Genomic DNA, 19472 nt, shown 5'->3' on the forward strand with positions numbered 1-19472 from the left:
CTTATAGCCAGGAAGTCTTGACTGAGATGTCAAATGCTTGTGAGACTCCTCACTATGGTATCTTGCTAGCATATTAAGTTCCAACAAACCTAATAAGATTTATAACATTGCTTTTGTAGGTGCATGCAAAGTTCCTAGAAACTTTAACAAGAAAACTTGCAGAATATAACCTATTAATAATTTAGAGACTATATTTGTCGATGACCCAGTTATTTCACCATTACTTTATATTGCTAAAGCAGTATATATATATACATAAATATGTATATACATCAAATTTAAGATTAATATGTAAAATAGCATCAAATTTATGAGAATTGATGGAGATATTATACATCACTAGTTAGAAATAAGTTTGAAATATGGCAGGGTGTGGTGGCTCATGCCTGTAATCCCAGCACTTTGGGAGGCTGAGGCGGGCGGATCACGAAGTCAGAAGTTCGAGACCAGCCTGGCCAACATGGTGAAACCCCATCTCTACTAAAAATACAAAAATTAGCCAGGCGTGGTGGCGGGCACCTGTAATCCCAGCTACTCTGGAGGCTGAGGCAGGAGAATCGCTTGAGCCTGGGAGGCAGAGGTTGCAGTGAGCCGAGATTGAGCCATTGCACTGCAGCCTGGGAAACAAGAACAAGATCCCATCTCAAAAAAAAAAAAAAAAAAGATGGAAATAAAAATATTACAGGTCTATTTTGGGTTATTAACGGTACTTACAGTTTATCAAACACAGAAGCACATGAAAGCTCTAGTATCAGACTCCGTGGGTTGATATTTGAATGCTGCTACCAGCTAAGCAGTATCAAGTTGGGGCTATTTATTTACCTTCTCTATGCTTCAACTTCAGTATCTTAAAAATAGAATTAATAACGTTACCTAGCTCAAAGGGGTGATTTTTTGAGGATTAATTTTGATGATTCATAGAATAATACCTAGGACAGTAGAAGGCAATGGTTCTTAAAATTTTTGGTCTCAAAACCCTTTTACATTCAGACCCCTACAGGGCACTGGTTCATACAGATGATGTCAAGTAATATTTATGGTATTAGAAGTTAAAACTGACAAAAATTTAAAAATTAAGAATATGAATAAACTCACCATATATTAGCATAATTCTATTAAAAATAACAATATTACCCAAACAAAATTAATGAAAAATGGAATTTAGATTTTTGTGAACCTAATTTTAATGTCTTATTTAACAGAAGCCTGTCAGATTCTTATACCTGCTACTGCGTTCAATCTGTTGAGGTGCTGCATGTCATACAACCGCTGAAAAGCTCTGCTCTATGCTTGCTGGAGAATGAAGGTGAATAAAGCAGACAATGCCTTATATAACTTGCAGGAGAGGAAACTGAGACAAAAATCAGCTGAGTGATTTGCTATAGTTTCACTAGCTAGTGAGTGAAAAAAAAACAAGGCTATGAACCCAAACCTTCTGAGTCCTGGACCAATTTAATGGAAGGCATTTAACAAAATAGATGTTTGAGAAGGTCCAGTTGTGAAGAGATAGAGCAAATACTTCCAGGCTTCCCAGTCAGATCACACATGGTATACTGTATAGTTAACAGTATCCAGCTTTGAGTTTTAAAATGTCTTGGTTCTGCCAGATACGGTGGCTCACACCTATAATCCTAGCACTTTTTGGGAGGCTGAAGTGACCTGAGGTCAGGACTTCAAGATCAGCTTGGCCAGCAGGGTGGGACTCCATCTCTACTAAAAATACAAAGAATTAGCCTGGTGTGGTGGTACATGCCTGCAGTCCAGCTACCCGGGAGGCTGAGGCACAAGAATTGCTTGAATCTAGGGGTCAAGGTTGTAGTGAGCTGAGATCGTGCCACCGCACTCCAACCTGGATGATGGAATGAGACTGTCTCAAATGAATGAATGAATGAATATAAGAGTGAATGAATGAATGTATGTATGTATGTCTTGGTTTTAGTTCCTCTACCTCTTACTGGTCCTGGTGGTATGGGCTCATTTTTCACTTTATGTGAGCTTTATATTTTCCCATTTGTAAAATGGGACTACTACTACTAATACCTACTTCATAGGTAGGTGTGCTATGGAATCAAATGTGTGTTAATACATGTAAAATATGGCATAGCACATTCAGCAAGCACATGTGAAGTTAGCTTGGTCTGCAAATATCATTGGAGTTTATTTCAAATGGGATACAAATTCACTCTGGTTCATTTTTTCATTGAATGAAAACATAACTTAATGGCAAATGTTTGAATCTGGGAGGTGGAGGTTGTAATGAGCTGAGAATGCGCCACTGCACTCCAGCCTGGGCAACAAGAACGAAACTCCATCTCAAAAAGAAAAAAAAGAAAAAGTTCAAAGCAAATATATAATCATCAAGATGATTTTACTCTAAAATAAATAAGATTAGGTTTCCAAAATATTTTCTGATGGGTCTTAATATTGCTTGTACCTTTCTCCTTGTTTTCAAAAAATTTTTCTCTATAGAAAACTCTTTTCTTGCTGTTTTTCTTTTCTCACCACCCGTTCTCTCCTTCATCTATTTTAATCTGACTGTTATTCCTATCACTTTTTTTCTTTGTTTTTTCCTACCATTTTACTGAAACATATGTGATACAAACCACCTATGACTCTGATAAACAAGCTTCATTCTCTCAAGTTACTAATCATTATTTGAAAAACAAACAAACAAACAAACAAACAATAACAACTAACAGTTACTGATCCTCTAGCAAGCACCCAGCACTATTCTAAGTATTTTCCATGTGTTAATGCATTTGATCATTTCGGTAAGTCTCAGATTTTTTCATTTTATAGGCGAGGAAATTAGAGTCAATAAGGCAAAAAAGTTACTCAAGCTCACACAGACGGGAAGTACTGGGCTAAGATGTGACACGTGATGTTTGGCCCCACAGCCTATGCTCAGATGCACTGTGGTATCTGCCCTCTTTACTGTTTGTTCCAGGTAATGGTTCCCTTCGGCCCCCATGACAACAATCTCTCTTGGCTCCTCATTCACCTTCCTAACCATCTCTTTTTCTTGCTCTTTCAGATATCATCATTCTGTATCCAGTTTATAAACTGTTTGTAATCCAAGTTTCTCTCCTTGACTTTGTTTTCATTCTGCTTCCCTCACCCATGTTCATTCTGCCTCCAGTCTCTTCCCCTTTGTTTGTTGGCCCACAGTTATCTTTCCAAAAGGTAAATGTGATCAGTTTATCCCTCCTGCCCCCAACTGCAGTTCTTCAACTGCTCTCCCTGTCTGACAGCGGCAGTTCTCATATACAGCTCACAGATCCCTACTGGGGCTAGTTTATTCTGCTAGAGCTCACTGAATCTACGTTTGCCTTAGTCATTGTCTGTAACATAGTTAAAAGAAAATATAACTACTATTCATGACTGTCTGGGACTTTTTTTTGGCATTAAGAGTCTTCAATATTAGGGAGCTTAGTACATTCTGGCCTATAGGACAAACACTTACTTCTTAACCAACCCCTTGCAACTTCCTGTGTGATCATGTCCCTGCCTCGCTTTTCACCACAAGTGACCCCACACAGTGACATTTATACTCTATTCTTCAGCCATGTTGAGGTACTTATTGTCCACAGGACACAAGACCCTCTTTCTTGAAATACCCTTTCCCTATCTTCTGGGTGAAAACCTATTCATCTTTTAAGACTTGATTCAAGAGGAAACTGCTTCTCCAAACCTTTCCTGAGCACCCAACTACATCCTCACCTGCAGAACTGACCAACGCCATTCTTTGCACTCCAGTGGCAGCCAGTGCAACCTCCCTTGGCAGCACTTAGCAAATTAAACAGCATTTAGCAAATCTGTAAGAGTTTTCAGAGCAGAGACTGAGCCTTCTGTGTCCCCCTGACTCCAGTGCCTAGTCCAGTGTTACAAAATGTTTGTTAACTGTTAAAAGGAAAGTGAGTCCTTCAACTAGAATAAACCTTTAGTTAAAATATAATATATGGTTCTGTTTGTCAATTTAACTAATAGTTTTTGAGTTCCTCTCATGTGTCAGCTGCTAGGCATAAAAAGTTAGAAGACTTTAAGGAGCTCACAGTGTGGAAGACAAAGGAAATGAAAGTTCACATGTTAGGATGAAGTGCACAACTGATGTGTAGGGTGTGTGGAATAATAGGGAAACTGATCAAGTATTTTCTCCAAGGAGTTCCCCTAAAGTCCAAGCTTGATCTAGGAGAACAGCGAGAATTAGCAGATGATAAAGTACCAGATCCCAAATAGCTTTCAGTGTTAGTACACAGCAAAGGTCAGTACCCACTAGGTACTAGGTACTAGGACCCACACACCAAATCTAGCAGCCATCTGGTTTTGTGTGGCCTATGAGTAAAGAATGGATTTTACATTTTTAAATGTTTTTTTTTTTTTTTTTTTTTTTTTTTTTTTGAGACGGAGTCTTGCTCTGTTGCCCAGGCTGGACTGCAGTGGCCGGATCTCAGCTCACTGCAAGCTCCGCCTCCCGGGTTTACGCCATTCTCCTGCCTCAGCCTCCCGAGCAGCTGGGACTACAGGCGCCCGCCACCTCGCCCGGCTAGATTTTTGTATTTTTTAGTAGAGACGGGGTTTCACCGTGTTAGCCAGGATGGTCTCGATCTCCTGACCTCGTGATCCGCCCGTCTCGGCCTCCCAAAGTGCTGGGATTACAGGCTTGAGCCACCGTGCCCGGCCTTTTAAATGTTAAATGTAAAAAATATTAACCTTTACCTGAGAACAGTTGTGCAAAGATTTGAGAACACAGAGGGATATCACCAAAATGGCAGAGTCGAAGTAATCTGGCTTCACTCTTGCCTACAGAAAACCCAAAACAAATATCCAGCGCTAAGACTATCACCAGCAACATCCCAGAACTCAAATCTGAGGCTGAGACGTTACCCAGAGCCGCAGAGAAATAAAACACTCTGAGCAGTAGAAGAAAGAACGTCTCTATCTGCAATGCCCCTACCCAAATTTACTCAGGCACTGCACGTAGAAAATGCCCCCTAGACTCATGGTTTCTACACTGGAGAAAGTGAGACTGAGGTGGGCAGTCATTTTCCCCACTCAGCCATCTTACATTCCCTTGCAGGAAAACTGCTTTTTACCTCAACCCGTGGGAAGTATTCTAAGTGTCTATAGAGACAAAAATCCCTGAAAGCATCTAGTGATAAAGAGCAAAGGTGAGACTAGCAACTGCAACCCATGAAACTCTGCTCTTTATCTCAGCCAAAGGCGATGCCAAATCAGAGTGGCTTTTCAACAGCACCACACTGTACGAGGCACACTCCATGGGTCTTCTGGGCACAAAGCCCCTAGCTAGCTTTTCCACAAAGTCAGAGTATTTTTGGGGGGCCCCTTACCCTCAATTTAGGATGGTCAGTACTTCGAGCATTTCTAAGAGTCAAGGCAAACCCGGGCTTAATGTTCCATATAGTGCTGAAAAGCAAGCAGTGATCTAGAATTAAGGAACTCAACAGGCGAATACAAATAACCTGTAAGCAAACATACTCTAGAAAGACCAAAATAAGCCAGTCAGCAAAGACTGGCATAAATAACTAATCCTTCAGTGTAAAGCCATAGATGTATGTCCACAAGAAACAGCAGCAAACAGGGAGCCATGACCTCTCCAAACAAAGCAAGGAGTGAATGACCAACTCTAATGGGATGATGATATGGGAGCTCTCAGATCAATAATTCAAAATAGTAGTTTAAGAAAACTCAGCCGATTCCAAGATAATACAAAAAAGCAATTCATAAATTTATCAGAAGTTTAAGAGATTGAAATAATTTTTAAAAAATCAAACAGATCCTGGAACTAAGAAATACATTTGCTGAAGTAAAAAATGAATTTGAGGCTTTAAAGAGCAGAATGAGTAAAGCAGAAGAAAGAATCAGTAATTTCAAAGACAGGCTATTTGAAAATATGCAGAAGTGAAAAAAGGAAAAATGATGAAACAAACAAATGTCTACAGAGAATGACCTCAAAAGAGCACATCTAACAGTCACTGGAGTTCAAGAGGGAGTTTGAAAAGAGCAAGATGCAGAAAGCTTGTTCAAAGAAAAAAGTATATATAGTAAACATGAACAGATCTAAGTGGAGAGATAGACTGAAATACAGTAATAGTAGGGGACTTCAACACCCCACCCTCATTAATAGACAGATCATCCAGACATGAAATCAACAAAGAAACATCAATGATAAACTAAACACTAGATCACATACGTCTAAGTGACATTTATAGAACATTTCATTGAACAGCTGCAGAATACAAATTCTTTTCTTTTTTTGAGACAGAGTCTCACTCTGTCACCCAGGCTGGTGTGCAATGGCATGATCTCGGCTCACTGCAGCCTCCGCCTCCTGGCTTCAAGCGATTCTCCTGCCTCAGCCTCCTGAGTAGCTGGGACTACAAGCACGTGCCACCACGCCCAGCTAATTTTTGTATTTTTAGTAGAGATGGGGTTTCACCACGTTGGCCAGGATGGTCTCTATCTCCTGACCTTGTGATCCGCCCACCTCAGCCTCCCAAAGTGCTGGGATTATAGGCGTGAGCCACTGTGCCCGGCCTGACAAGTTCTTTTCATCAGCACATGGAACATTCTCCAGAACTGACCACATATTAGCCCACAAAACAAGTCTCAACAAATTCAAAAAAGTAAAAATCATATCAAGTACCTTTTCTGATCACAATGGAATAAAACTAGAAATCAATAACAAGAGCACGTTATGCACATGTACTCTAGGACTTAACGTATAATAATAAAAAAAAATTTTTTTTTTTTTAAAAAAGAGGAGCTTTGGCAACTATACGAACACAGGAAAGTTAAACATGCTCCTACTCAGTGGGTCAATGACATTAAGAAGGAAATTTAAAAATTTTTTGAGACAAATTAATATGGAAACCCAACATATTCAGTCTATGGAATACAGCAAAAGCAATACTAAGAGAGAAGTTTACAGCAATACATCAAATGCCTACATAGAAAAATAAAAAAATTAAAATAACAAACCTAATGATACACCTCAAGGAACTAAAATAGCAAGAACAAATCAAACCCAAAATTTTTAGAAGGAAAGAAATAAGAAAAATCAGAGCATAAGTAAATGACTGAGATTAAAAAACACAAAATATCAATGAAATGAAAAGTTCATTTTTTGAAAAGATAAACAAAACCAGCTAACCTATAAAGAAAAAAAAAGGAGAGAAGACCCAAATAAAATAATAAATGAAAATGTATATATAACAACTGATACCACAGAAATATGAAGGATCATTAGAAACTATTATTAACATGTACATGCCAACATATTGGAAAACCTACAAGAAATAAATAAATTCCTACACATATACAATCTACCACGATTGAACCATGAAGAAATAGAAAATCTGAACAAACCAGTAATGAGTAATGAGATTGAAGCAATAATAAAAAAATGTCCATCAAGAAAACCCGAGGACCTAATGGCTTTACTGTTGAATTCTACCAAACAATTGAATAATACCAATTCTACTCAAACTTTTTCAAAAAATTGAAGAGGGAATACTTCCACACTCATTTGATGAGACCAGGATTACCTGACACCAAAACTAGACAAGAACACAACAAAAAACTATAGTCAGTATCTCAGATGAAGACAGATGCAAAAATTCTCAACAAAATACTAGCAAACTGAATACAACACCCATTGAAAAGATTATTCAGCATGACCACATGGGATTCAACCCAGGGATACAAGAACAGTCCATATGCAAATGAGTAAATGTAATACATCTTATTAAGAGAATAAAGAACAAAAACTGTATGATCATTTTAATAGATGCTAAAAAAACACTCAACAAAATTCAGTATCCCTTTATGATAAAAATGCTCAACAAACTGGCTATGGAAGGCACATACTTCAACACAAAAAAGGCCATATATGACAAAGTCACAGCTAACATCACACTTAATGCAGAAAAATGGAATTCCTTTTCTCTAAGATGTGAAATAACACAGGACATTTTCACCACTTTTATTCAACCTAGTACTGGAAGTTCTAGCCAGAGCACTTAGGCAAGAGAATGAAACAAAGGACATCTACGTTGGAAAGGAAGAAGTCAAATTAGTCTTGTTTACAGATGACCTGATCTTATTCCGAGAAAAACCTAAATAATTCACAAAAAAACTGTTAGTAAAGTTGAAGGATACAAAATCAACATACATTGACATTTCTACACACCAACAATGAACAGTCTCAAAAAGAAATCAAGAAAACAATCCCATTTAAAACAGCTACAAAAAATATAAAATACCTGTAATAAATTCGATCAAAGAAATAAAATAGCTCTACAGGAAAAACTGCAAAATTTTGATAAAAGAAATTGAAGAGGAGACACAAAAATGGAAAAGTATCCTATGCTTATAGGTTAGAAGAATACAGTTAAAATGTCCATACTACCCAAAGCAATCTAAAGGGTCAACACAATTCCTATCAAAATACCAATGACATTCTTCACAGAAATAGGACCACCACCCTAAAATTCATACAGAACCACAGAAGACTCCAAATAGTCAAGCAATCTTGAGCAAAAAGAATGAAGCTGGAGGACTCACACTCTATGATTTCAAAGTATACTATAAAGCCATAATAACCAAACCAGCATGGTACTGGCACAAAACAGACACATAGACCAATGCAGCAGGATGGAACAGCCAATTAATTTTTGCCAAAGGCATAAAGAACATACACTGAGAAAAGGACAGTCTCCTCAATATATGGTAGAGAGAAAATTAGATAACCACATACAGAAAGTGAGATTAGACCCCTATCTCTCACCATACACAAAAATCAAATAAAAATGGTTTAAAGTCTTAAATCCAAGATTTAAAACTGTAAAACTACTAGAAGAAAACATTAGGGAAATGCTTCAGGACATTGGTCTGGGCAAAAATTTCCACTGTAAGACCTCAAAAGCATAGGCAGCAAAAGAAGAAGGAGACAAATGGGATCATATTAAGATCACATAGCAAAGGAAGTAATCAAAGTGAAAAGACAACCCACAGAGTAGGCAAAAGTATTTGCAAAGTATGTATCTGACATGGGGTTAATATCTGGAATATATAAGGAATTCAAATAACGGAACAGTAAAACAACAAATAACCTGATTTAAAAATGGGCAAAAGATCTGAGGAGATATTTTTCAAAAGAAGATACCAAAAAGGCTAACAGGTATACAAAAAATGCTGAACATCACTAATAATCAGGGAAATGCAAATCAAAATCACAGTGAGATATCATTTTACCCCAGGTAAAATAACTCTTATCAAAAACACAAAAAATAATGGATGCCAGTGAGTATGTGGAGAAAGAACATGTAAAAGAAAGGAAATCATCATATTAAAAAGATATCTGTGCTTCCATGTTTATTGTAACACTGTTCATAATATCCAAGATGTGGAATGAACCTAAATGCCCCTCAATGGATGGATAAGAAAATGTTGTATACTGACACAATGGAATATTATTTAGCCATTAAAAAATGAAATCCTGTCATTTGCAAACACGGATAGAATTGGAGGTCATTATGCAAAGTGAAATAAGCCAGGCACAGAATGATAAATACTATATGTTCTCACTCATATGTGGGAGCTAAAAAAGTGGATCTCATGGAGGTAGAGAGCTGACTGATGGTTATCAGAGCCTGGTAAGTGTAGGAGGAGGTGAGGGATAAAAAGAGGTTGATTAATGGGTACATAGTTAGAAAAAATAAGATCTAGTATTTGATAATATAGTAGGGGGACTATAGTTAAGAATAATTTGTTGCATAGTTGACAACAGCAGGAGGAGAGGAATTAGAATGCTCCCAAAATAAAGAAGGATAAATATTTGTGGTGATCAATGTCCCAATTGCCCTGATTTGATCATTACAGACTGTATGAATATATCAAAATATCATGTATCCCAAAATATATACATTATGCATCAATTTAAAAAGGTAGCAGAATATGTCCAAGCTAGCTCATGAATTAGCTAGCTAAATAAAGTTTTTAAAAAAGAGTTGAGAACATTGACTCCTGGCCTACAAAGCCTAATATAGTTATGATTTACATAAGAAATTTGGTTATCTGGTATAGAGTAACAGTCACCCATCATGGCAGACTGCCCTTGCTCCAGTTCCAGCTCTATCTTCCTCCTTGTGATGTTCATCTATAAACTGGAGCTGAAACAGTTCCTTCTTCTTAAGGGTTTTGAAGATGACTCTATTAAATCACTGTATGCTTAGATTTGCATCTGGCACAGAGCAGGAGTCCTTTAAGTGTTAGCTATGATGATGATGATGACGACGACGACAATGACGACGACGATGATGACAACGACAACATACTAAATGAGATAGCATTTTGAAACCATGGTCTAACCTGACTAGGTCCACCAAACTTTACTTGCCTCACTTGTTTTTAATCACTTGCTTTTTGTTGATTAAAAAATCCTATATAGCTAAAAGTCACATGGCTGAATAATATATATCTAAATTCCCACTAGCTTCCTTATAGATAACATCTGTGATGTATAGGTCACCACACTAATGATTGTTTTTCAGGGACCTGGAGTCCACTCTTGCCCAGTTCAAACTGGCTGAGCCTCCCTATCATTCATCTGGGCTTGCATGAGTGCCTGATGGGTGGCCTTTTGACATCACTGGGCCCAAAACTCCACCCTCAGATCATGCTAACACTGCCATGTTCTGAACTTGTGTCCACGAAGAGCCATAAATTCTGACTATGCTTGTGAAGACTGCCAATTACCTCACTTTTCCTTACCTCCAATCACCTTCCCATCATAGACCATCCTGCTTCTTTATCTCATAAATATCCCTAAAACCCGTATTAAAGGAAGTAGATGTGCAACTTGTTCTCCCATTTCCTCACTTTGCTGCCTTGTGAATAAACCCTTTCTCTGCTGCAAAACTCATTGTCTCAGTGATTGGCAAACTGTGTGATGGGCAAAACATGCCTGGTTCAATAACAGTTTTACCAAGAGGATGGTATTGGCTGAATGGAATATGTTTTTTACATCCAAGTGATAGGGTAGAATTTGTACTGTATAAAAGTTCATTTGAAAGGACAAGAGACTGGCACTAGGGCAATCAGTGAGGAGGTTATTTTAGCAATCCAAATTAACATGAATCCAATTCATTATAAATCAGAAGATGGCAGGGCCAAAGAGATTGAGATAGATACACAAGACAGCCTTAACAGTGATTTCTTAGAGTGAAATCTCCTGACCTACTAGCATTGGGATCTTCTGGAATTCTTAATTAAAATTCAGATTCTGGAGCCCCCAGTTGAAAACTTCAGAATCAGAGTTTGTACTTGTGTGGCGTCTAGAAAACTGTATTTTATAAGCTCCTTGGGTGTCTTTTTCTGCACACTAATATGGATGACCTCTACTTTGGGAGTTAAATTTACCAGACTTTGGTGACTAGCTCTCCAGTTTGAGGAAGAATAGAGGTTTTGCCTATGTTTTTTATTTGGGCACTGGAAACAGAATAGGATATGTGGTAGCTGTATAAGTCTCTATAGAAAGTGACATTAGTGACTCTGTTGCTTCACAGGAAATACCTCCTAGCTCCACACTGAGATGCACAGCCCTTCAAGATTGAAACAGAATGACCTAAATACACACAGAGCTAAGGTATAAAATGACTTATATCAGTTCCCTTCATAAAGTTGGGAAAAGGAGCTGGGTGTTGGGAGACCACAGTTTCCTTTGTTTCTGTGCCTCTTGTGAAGAAGAAATGGCAGCTCTTGTTCTGGATAATCTAACCATATTTGGATAGATCACGGGCTTGAAAGACAGAGATGTTGTTTCCCTGGAAGTAGGAGACAGCTTTGTTACCTAACCACAATACCAAAGATAATGTTTCCATCTGGGGCAAAGGTTCAGGAGGTTTGCCTGTGGTTCTCTTTATCCTGGAGTTTCCTAAGCTTGGGATTTCTCATCCATGACATAAACCCACTGTGTATGTAGCATCCACCTGTCTTCTTTGCATCATTCCCATAGGACTTGGGAGGTAAGCGGAACTGGTATGAACACGAAGCTCAGTCTCCTTGCTGTGCTGTGAGTAATGAAATCCTTTGGTCTCTGACCTACGAGTCTCATGTCTTCTTCCATCATCCATGAAACTGTGGCAGACTAACTTGTTAGTTTGCAAGTAGGGTAAAATGTTGGTGCCTTCACAGTTCTTGACAGACTCTGGCCTCTCAGTTTCTAGAAATAAATAGAGTGAGGAAGGAGGGACTTGGCCCAAGGATTTGAGTGCACCAGAAACCCTAAACCAATGGTTCTCAAACTTGAACATTCATCAGAACCACTCAAAGTGCTTGTTAAAACCAAGGTTCCTGGGCTTCACCACCAGAGTTTCTGATTCAGCAGGTCAGGGATTAGATCTGAGAATCAGTATGTCTAATAAGTTTCCAGGTGACATTGACACTGCTGGTCAGGGAACACACTTTGAGAAACACTGCCCTAAAGAGACTGAATTTGGATTTTATTTAGAGTAAGCCTTAGGCCCTGTATGTTTGCAAGACATGATTGTCTTTGTTCCACCCAGCTCAGCAATTTTTTTTTCACTTCAATATGAAGCCTTCTTTTAGTCTGAATTTAGAAACAAAGCCTCAAAAGAACAAATACATAGAGATCAGCCCACTGGTATGAATGAATTTCCATTGCAGCATAGATGCTGAAATCAGGCATATCCTGGCTTTGTGAGGCAAGAAGGCAACAGGAGGCATAAGATCAGCAGGAGGGAAAGTTCATGGAGGAGGAGAAACAAGAGGCTGGAGCAAATGAAGGCAAAGCTAGCAAAAATTATACCTTCACATGTGCTCAAACCTTTATCTGACTGCATCCCAACAGGCAGAAACTATTCAAAGGTACCTTGTCCTTAGCATAACCAGCCACATGGCCTTGGTAGAGACTTAAACCTTGGGGGGAACTACAGCCAGAGGTTTTGTCATATTCATACCAAATCCACTCTTGGTAGGGGGACCGAGGTGACCCACTCTTCATAAAGCTATTTTGATTATTACTTTGTGCTCCTTTTCTCCGTATTCGAAAAGTTAGTTCTGAGGCTTATTAATATGTAAACTTCTGTTTAAATTGTAGATCTCTGAAAATAATTGGTATGAATAATTCTTTTCAGCCAGTTGCAGGCTACGTCCAAAGGATTACTAGTTCTGTAACCACAGAAAGTATTAACTGTATGGTTAACTCTATGGTTGTCTTAAGTATCCTCATATTTTTCCTATAAACATTTAATTACTTCTAATATTGATATGAAACCATTAAGAATAGATAACATTTTCTAAAGGTTTTAGTTAAGTTGAAAGGGAGAATTTTGACTAATGAACAAAGGTAATTTCTACAAAATTAATATGTTTATTCTAAACTTGTCTAAACCAGCAGTTGTTGTTGCCCACTTTTCTTTTACCAGTCACCAGATATTCATTGAACAGTATGCTTCATGCTACAGCAGGAATATGCCCTTCCTGGAGAGAGAGGAGGGGATGGTCAGGTCACCTGGCCAGGGAGTGGTGGTCAGGAGGGCCTATTAGAAACAGGAGCCTTAAAAGATAAGAGGGAGTGCATTATTATGAGAGGGGCTGAAATTATCCATCTTGTAAGGAGAGAGCTTTTGGGACTGTTAACCATCTTATTAAAATAATGTCATAAAAAGATGCATTGTAATTATTGAAGGTCAAAACGAGAGTGGCAATTTAAGCCCTTTCTGGTATATTCGAGAAATCAGTCAATGCCTTGGGCTCTGCTCTGACAAGTTGATCTTATTCCTCTGCTTTTGATAACTTGCCCTGAAATCTTGGAGGTGCTGTTAGAAAATGTCCTTCACCTTATTTTTATTGCCAAGTTGCCAAGTAGTGGCCCCAGCCATAAGCAGGTCAAATTCAAACCCCATTCTATAGGAAGCCCGGCCTGGCTGCCTGGCCACTCTGGGCACCATATTCTAGACTGCAGTGGCTGCCGAGTTTACCTCCTCAGGGACCAATGGCAGGATTTACTTTGAGTTAGAAGCATCCTCTATGAGGTCTACCCTAAGTTCCCATTGCTTCTTAATCTTCACATTTTCATTAGGCAATATTTCTACACACATGATCTTTACACCAACTAGCATGGTTTGAATCTCTGTCCCCATCAAATCCCAAGTCGAATTGTAATCCTTAATGTTGGTAGTGGGGCCTGGTGGGAGGCAATCGGATCATGAGGATGCTTAGCACCCCATGAATGGTTTAGTACCATCCTCTTGGTACTGTCCTCATGACAGTGAGTGAGTTCTCGTGAGATTTAGTCATTTAAAAGCCCCTCCCCATCTCTCACTCCTGCTTCTGCCACGTAAGATGCCTGATTCTCCTTTGCTTTCTGCCATGGTTGAAAGTTTCCTAAGGCCCCACCCAAAGCAGGAACTGTGATGCTTTCTGTATAGCCTGTAGAATCACGGGCCAATTAAACCCCTTTCTTTATAAGTTACCCAGTCTCAGGTATTTCTTTATAGCAATGCGAGAACAGATGAATACACCAACCATTCCCAAATATATACTCCTGACCCAGGCTTTTCTCTCAAACTCCAGTCATGACTGCTGCACACTTACATATGGATTTTTCTGTAAGAAGAGGGTGGGAACTAAGATTTATGAAGTGTCTATCGTGTGCTGCACACTAAATAGTATCTTAATGCATCAGGAATCATAGGTGGGAATGATGGAGACCACTTCTAGCTAATTTAAGCTGAAGGGAGCTTGCCAGAAGTAGATGGGGGAGCTCTTAGGAGGGCAAGAAAGGCTGAGAACCACATATAGGCATCAAGGTGTCCCAGAGAGTCTTGGGAGCAGGAGCTGTTTACAAGTCTCATCAGGACATTATCTCTGCAATGTTATGGATTCTGTTTTCAGTCTTTTATTCCTTTTGCTCACGACTCAAACTCCAGAGAGGGGGGATCAAGTTGGGAAAGGTTGGATCATATATCGAGTCCTTAGCTTGAAAAGGCAAGGTCATTCCTGTTAAAAGCCTCGCCTGAGTGCATCCAATGCGGAGAGATTCTTCCCTAAAGAAAATCAAGCTGTTTTCACTCAAAGTTGGCAGACTGGATGCTGGGTAGCCCCAAATCACACATGGCCACCTTGAGAGGTAGTTTCTGTTACCACTACTTGACAGATGAGAAACTGAAGCTCCAGGGGTTTCTGTAAGCTGCCAGGGTTGTGCCGCCTCATCGCTCTGCTGGCTGTCCTCCATGCTGCCCTGCCAGGCACCTCACGCTCCTCATCCTGCTCCTGTATTCCTCCCATCTCTCTGTATCCCATCAGCCAGGCCTGAGCGTATCTCCCTCCCTCCATCATGGCTGCTCCTGCCTGAGCTGAGGTTCTAACGGGATCCACAGCAGTGGCTTTCTCACTTGTCTGCCTGCCTCTAGGTTCTTTTCTTCTTCCAGCATCGATTCACTTCAGTTGTATCATTAACTTGTTAAAATCTTTCAAAGGCTCAGTGTCACCAATCAGATAAAATTTAAATTCTGTAGCATGAAAGGCAAAGAAAGCCTACGCTCACCTTTGCAAGTTCATTTTTCATGATTCCCTGTACTCTCCAAAACCTTCATTGCAGGGCTCTGGCCTGCTGGACTCTTCAAGTGTCCCAACTGCTCCTTCCCTCTTTTCCTTGCTTTCTGTCAGGAAAACCTTTCCCATCCTAGTTATCCTGGTGGTTCCTAAGCAACATCTAAAGCCCATGTCAACCCACCTTCACTAAGCAACTTCCTCTAATTTCTTTGGGCTCAGTACTTTTTGGTATGTTCTGTATATAGACACATATAGAGATAATTCTGGACTAGGATGACTGGTTTACATATTTGTAAAAACAGTAGTGGTATTTAGTAGTACATATAATATTCATTGAAAATATTTTCTTTTTTTTTTTGAGATGGAGTCTCGCTCAGGCTGCAGTGCAGTAGCGCGATCTCGGCTCACTGCACGCTCCGCCTCCCGGGTTCACGCCATTCTCCTGCCTCAGCCTCTGGAGTAGCTGGGACTGCAGGTGCCCACTACCATACCCACATGTCCAGCTAATTTTTTTTCTTTTTTGTATTTTTAGTAGAGACGGGGTTTCACCATGTTAACCAGGATTGTCTCAATCTCCTGACTGCGTGATCCACCCACCTCGGCCTCCCAAAGTGCTGGGATTACAGGCGTGAGCCACCGCGCCTGGCCAAAAATATTTTCGAAGCTCTTACTATGTGCCAAGTACCATGGTAAATTCTTAATATGAATTACTCTTATTTAATCCCCACAGTTCTATCTGAGAAATGGATGCTACTCAGGAATAATAGCTAATGCATGATAGGTTTAATACCCAGGTGATGGGTTGATAGGTGCAGCAAACCACCATGGCACACATTTACCTGCATAACAAATCTGCACATCCACCCTGGAACTTAAAATAAAAAGAAGGAAGGGAGGCAGGGAGGGGAAAAGAAAAGAAAGAAAGAAAAAAAGGAAGGAAGGAAAGAGAGAAAGAGAAAAAGAAAAGAAAAGGAAAAGAAGGAGGGAAGGAAGGAAGGAAGGAAGGAAGGAACGAACGAACGAACGCAAGAAAGAAAGAAAAGCTTATTATCATAATACCTATTTCGCAGATGAGAAAACAGAGGCTCAGAGAAGTTAACTACCTTGTACGGGATGCAACAGTAAACAGTGGAGCCAAGATATAAGCCAGATAGTCTGACTCCAGAAGACTTGCCTGGAATCACTGTGTACTGCCCTCCCCTTTCCGCTATCAGACTGCAAATGTTTCTCAGCTGTAGAAACCATGAACATTTGCACTTTCCCAGTTCAGTGTCTAGCATAGAGCAGATAAGAAATACCTACTGAATGCTATATAAGGAAATACACTCATGGAAGATCGAATTCCTTTGTGCTTGATAGGGCTCAGATAAGGTGCTGTCTGAGGGTGGAATCCTAAGGTGGAGGCAGGGACCACCTCTTGGGAACCATTTCAATGTCATAGTTTGCACTTACCACAAGCTTTTTCCTGATAGCCTCTAGTTTTTCAGTTGCTGCAGCCAGTTCTAAGTTTGCTTGGGCTAATGCTTGGCGTTTTGGCTCCACATCACAGTAGACCTGAAAATTCATGAATTCATAAAGATATAAGGAGGGTAAGTAATCATTCAGTCCTAGATAGGATGGATGCTTTATAATTAAAATCTCTAATTCACCTAGCAATTTCTCTTTTTTTATTGAGATGGGGTCTTCTCATGTTGCTTAAACTGGTTTTAAACTCTGGGGCTCAAGGGGTCCTCCCACCTCAGTCTCCCAAAGTGCTGGGATTACAGGTGTATGCCACCACACCTAGTCTGTTATTTTTCAGACATGGTGCCACCTAAAGGCAGAGCACAATCCACATAGCCTTCCACATTGTCTCTGGTCCACCATTATTTTACTTATTTCATCTGGACCTTAGAGTTACAAGTACTTGCATAAAATGTGATGTAAGTCAAACACCATTAAGATACTAAAATCAATTTATCATAAAATGTGAAGATACTCCTCATATTACTAGAAATTACATCGTGCAGAAACCATAGCCAAAGCCGAGATCATGTCTAGCCTTTAAGGCAGAAAATAACTGTGGAAAAATTCTCAACACAGAAAAGAGAGTGGGAGATATCCACACAACATCAACCACATTGTCACTTTCTTTTCTAAGTTCCCGAGCACTTTAAGCACACGTTGTTTGAATGGGCCATCTGAGAATTTAGGTGGATAAATTTTTCTGCTGGTAGGGAGAGAGGGAGACAATTAAATTTTCTTTCCCATTTTATAGCAAAATAAGACAGAATGCAGCCACAGTCAAGCTCTATGCTTGTCTTTTCACCTATTATACAAGTAGAAGACAGGGCTGAGACATTTCGTTATGGAGAGAGGCTGTACATCAACCACAACCTGTCTAAACTCTTGTTTTATGAAGATTTCCACTAAAGAGAGAGATCAAGACAGTCCTATTCTTGTGGGCCCCACAGTATAAAGGAAATAGCCTGGCTTTATGAAAATTACTTTGGGAATTGAATTGACTATATTGACTTTTTCTAATTCCATATTTGAATATAACATACGACCCTCCAAGACAAAGATGAGAGTTCTTCAGAGTCGTGGGCCATGCATAGTTCCCTTATTAGATCAAGTGCTCTGCAAAGTGCTTGGGATACAGTTGGTTGGCGATAAATATTTGATAAATAAATGCATGAAATTATAATCTATCTCTACACTGCTGAAAAGTACAAATTTTAGATTAGATCACATATAGGCACAAAACTTACCTGTCATTAAAATACTAACGCAAAGAAATGGTTATTTCCTTATCTCACTATGTCAACAATACAGATGGTTTGAATATTTGCTTTGAGAGCAGGGGCCACATTTAATTTGAGGTGAATTCAGATTTGCAGTTGTTTTAAGTCAACAGGAATTAAATATTTAAATGTAAATAAGTAAAATTCATATATAAGTTTTCATCTAACTACTTATTGCTCTTTAATATAAGGCAGCCAATCACTCTACCCGAAAAAAAGATAGTTTCTAACATTTCAAATAACCTCCTGTAGATAACTGTTTACTCTAACATGCTCATGTGTTATTCTTCGAACTATATATCCTTATTCAGAAAACGAAATAACAAATTTTACTCTTTTTGCTGACCTAGAAATTGATGCGTTTGTGGCCCTTTGTGGATAACATCTGCAAACACTCAATTTAGGATTGATACCTCATAGAATTTAATGATGTTGATGACCCAGGCACAGAGGCCAGCTGCTGCAAAAGATTTGGTTCGAATCAGGTTTGGATTAAACTCCGGGTCTTTCAAATACTGTTCATTCACCACTTTTAGACAGTTCTCTGGAATGTGCTCTTTGTCGTAGTTCATTAATGCTTGCAAAAAATCATCAACCTGCAAAGCAAAAAGATTTATGGCAATGAACCCATTTTGGCTGCAGAGAAAATTCCAAGATCAAAAGTTAAAATCAGATTTTAGGACTCACATTACAAAAGCAAAATTGGCAAGCTGCATTTATCCTACTGTTCGACTTTTTCAGTCTTTGTAGTATGAAGTTAGAATTAGCAATGGACACTTTTAAAACCTCTTCTATCCCGGGGTAAAATATTCAGTCCCAGCACAGGAGGTATTCACATTTTGAAGAAAAGGCAGGCAGAAAAGAAAAAGCAAAAACACACCAAAAAGCCCCTGTGCTTCACCTTCCTGTACATTAGTAACATTTTTCCAACCTAAGAAATCCATGTAATTTTCTCCCTCCTACACTTAACTGCTTTCATAATTTTGCAAATAATTAGCAACCTTCCACCTGCTGCTGGCATTGACTTAGGTATGCCGTAACTCCAAGCTAACCTCCAACTTGGCAAACAAAAACTGTAAGTTTAGAGAACAT

The 19472-nt window shown here is 39.2% G+C and overlaps 1 protein-coding gene across 1 annotated transcript in view; it reads right to left on the reverse strand.

Annotated features, from left to right (window-relative positions):
* Positions 1 to 19472, reverse strand: part of DNAH11 (dynein axonemal heavy chain 11) — a 373548-nt gene that overhangs the window by 108103 nt on the left and 245973 nt on the right. Inside the window, exons 60-61 of the mRNA XM_077996991.1 lie at positions 18794 to 18976; positions 17050 to 17151 (exon numbers count right to left, since the gene is read on the reverse strand). Coding sequence (XP_077853117.1) covers positions 17050 to 17151; positions 18794 to 18976 — 285 coding nt within the window. The remainder of the gene's footprint in view (positions 1 to 17049; positions 17152 to 18793; positions 18977 to 19472) is intronic.

The sequence above is a fragment of the Macaca mulatta genome, chromosome 3, assembly GCF_049350105.2.
Source record: "Macaca mulatta isolate MMU2019108-1 chromosome 3, T2T-MMU8v2.0, whole genome shotgun sequence".
Classification (NCBI taxonomy): domain Eukaryota; kingdom Metazoa; phylum Chordata; class Mammalia; order Primates; family Cercopithecidae; genus Macaca; species Macaca mulatta.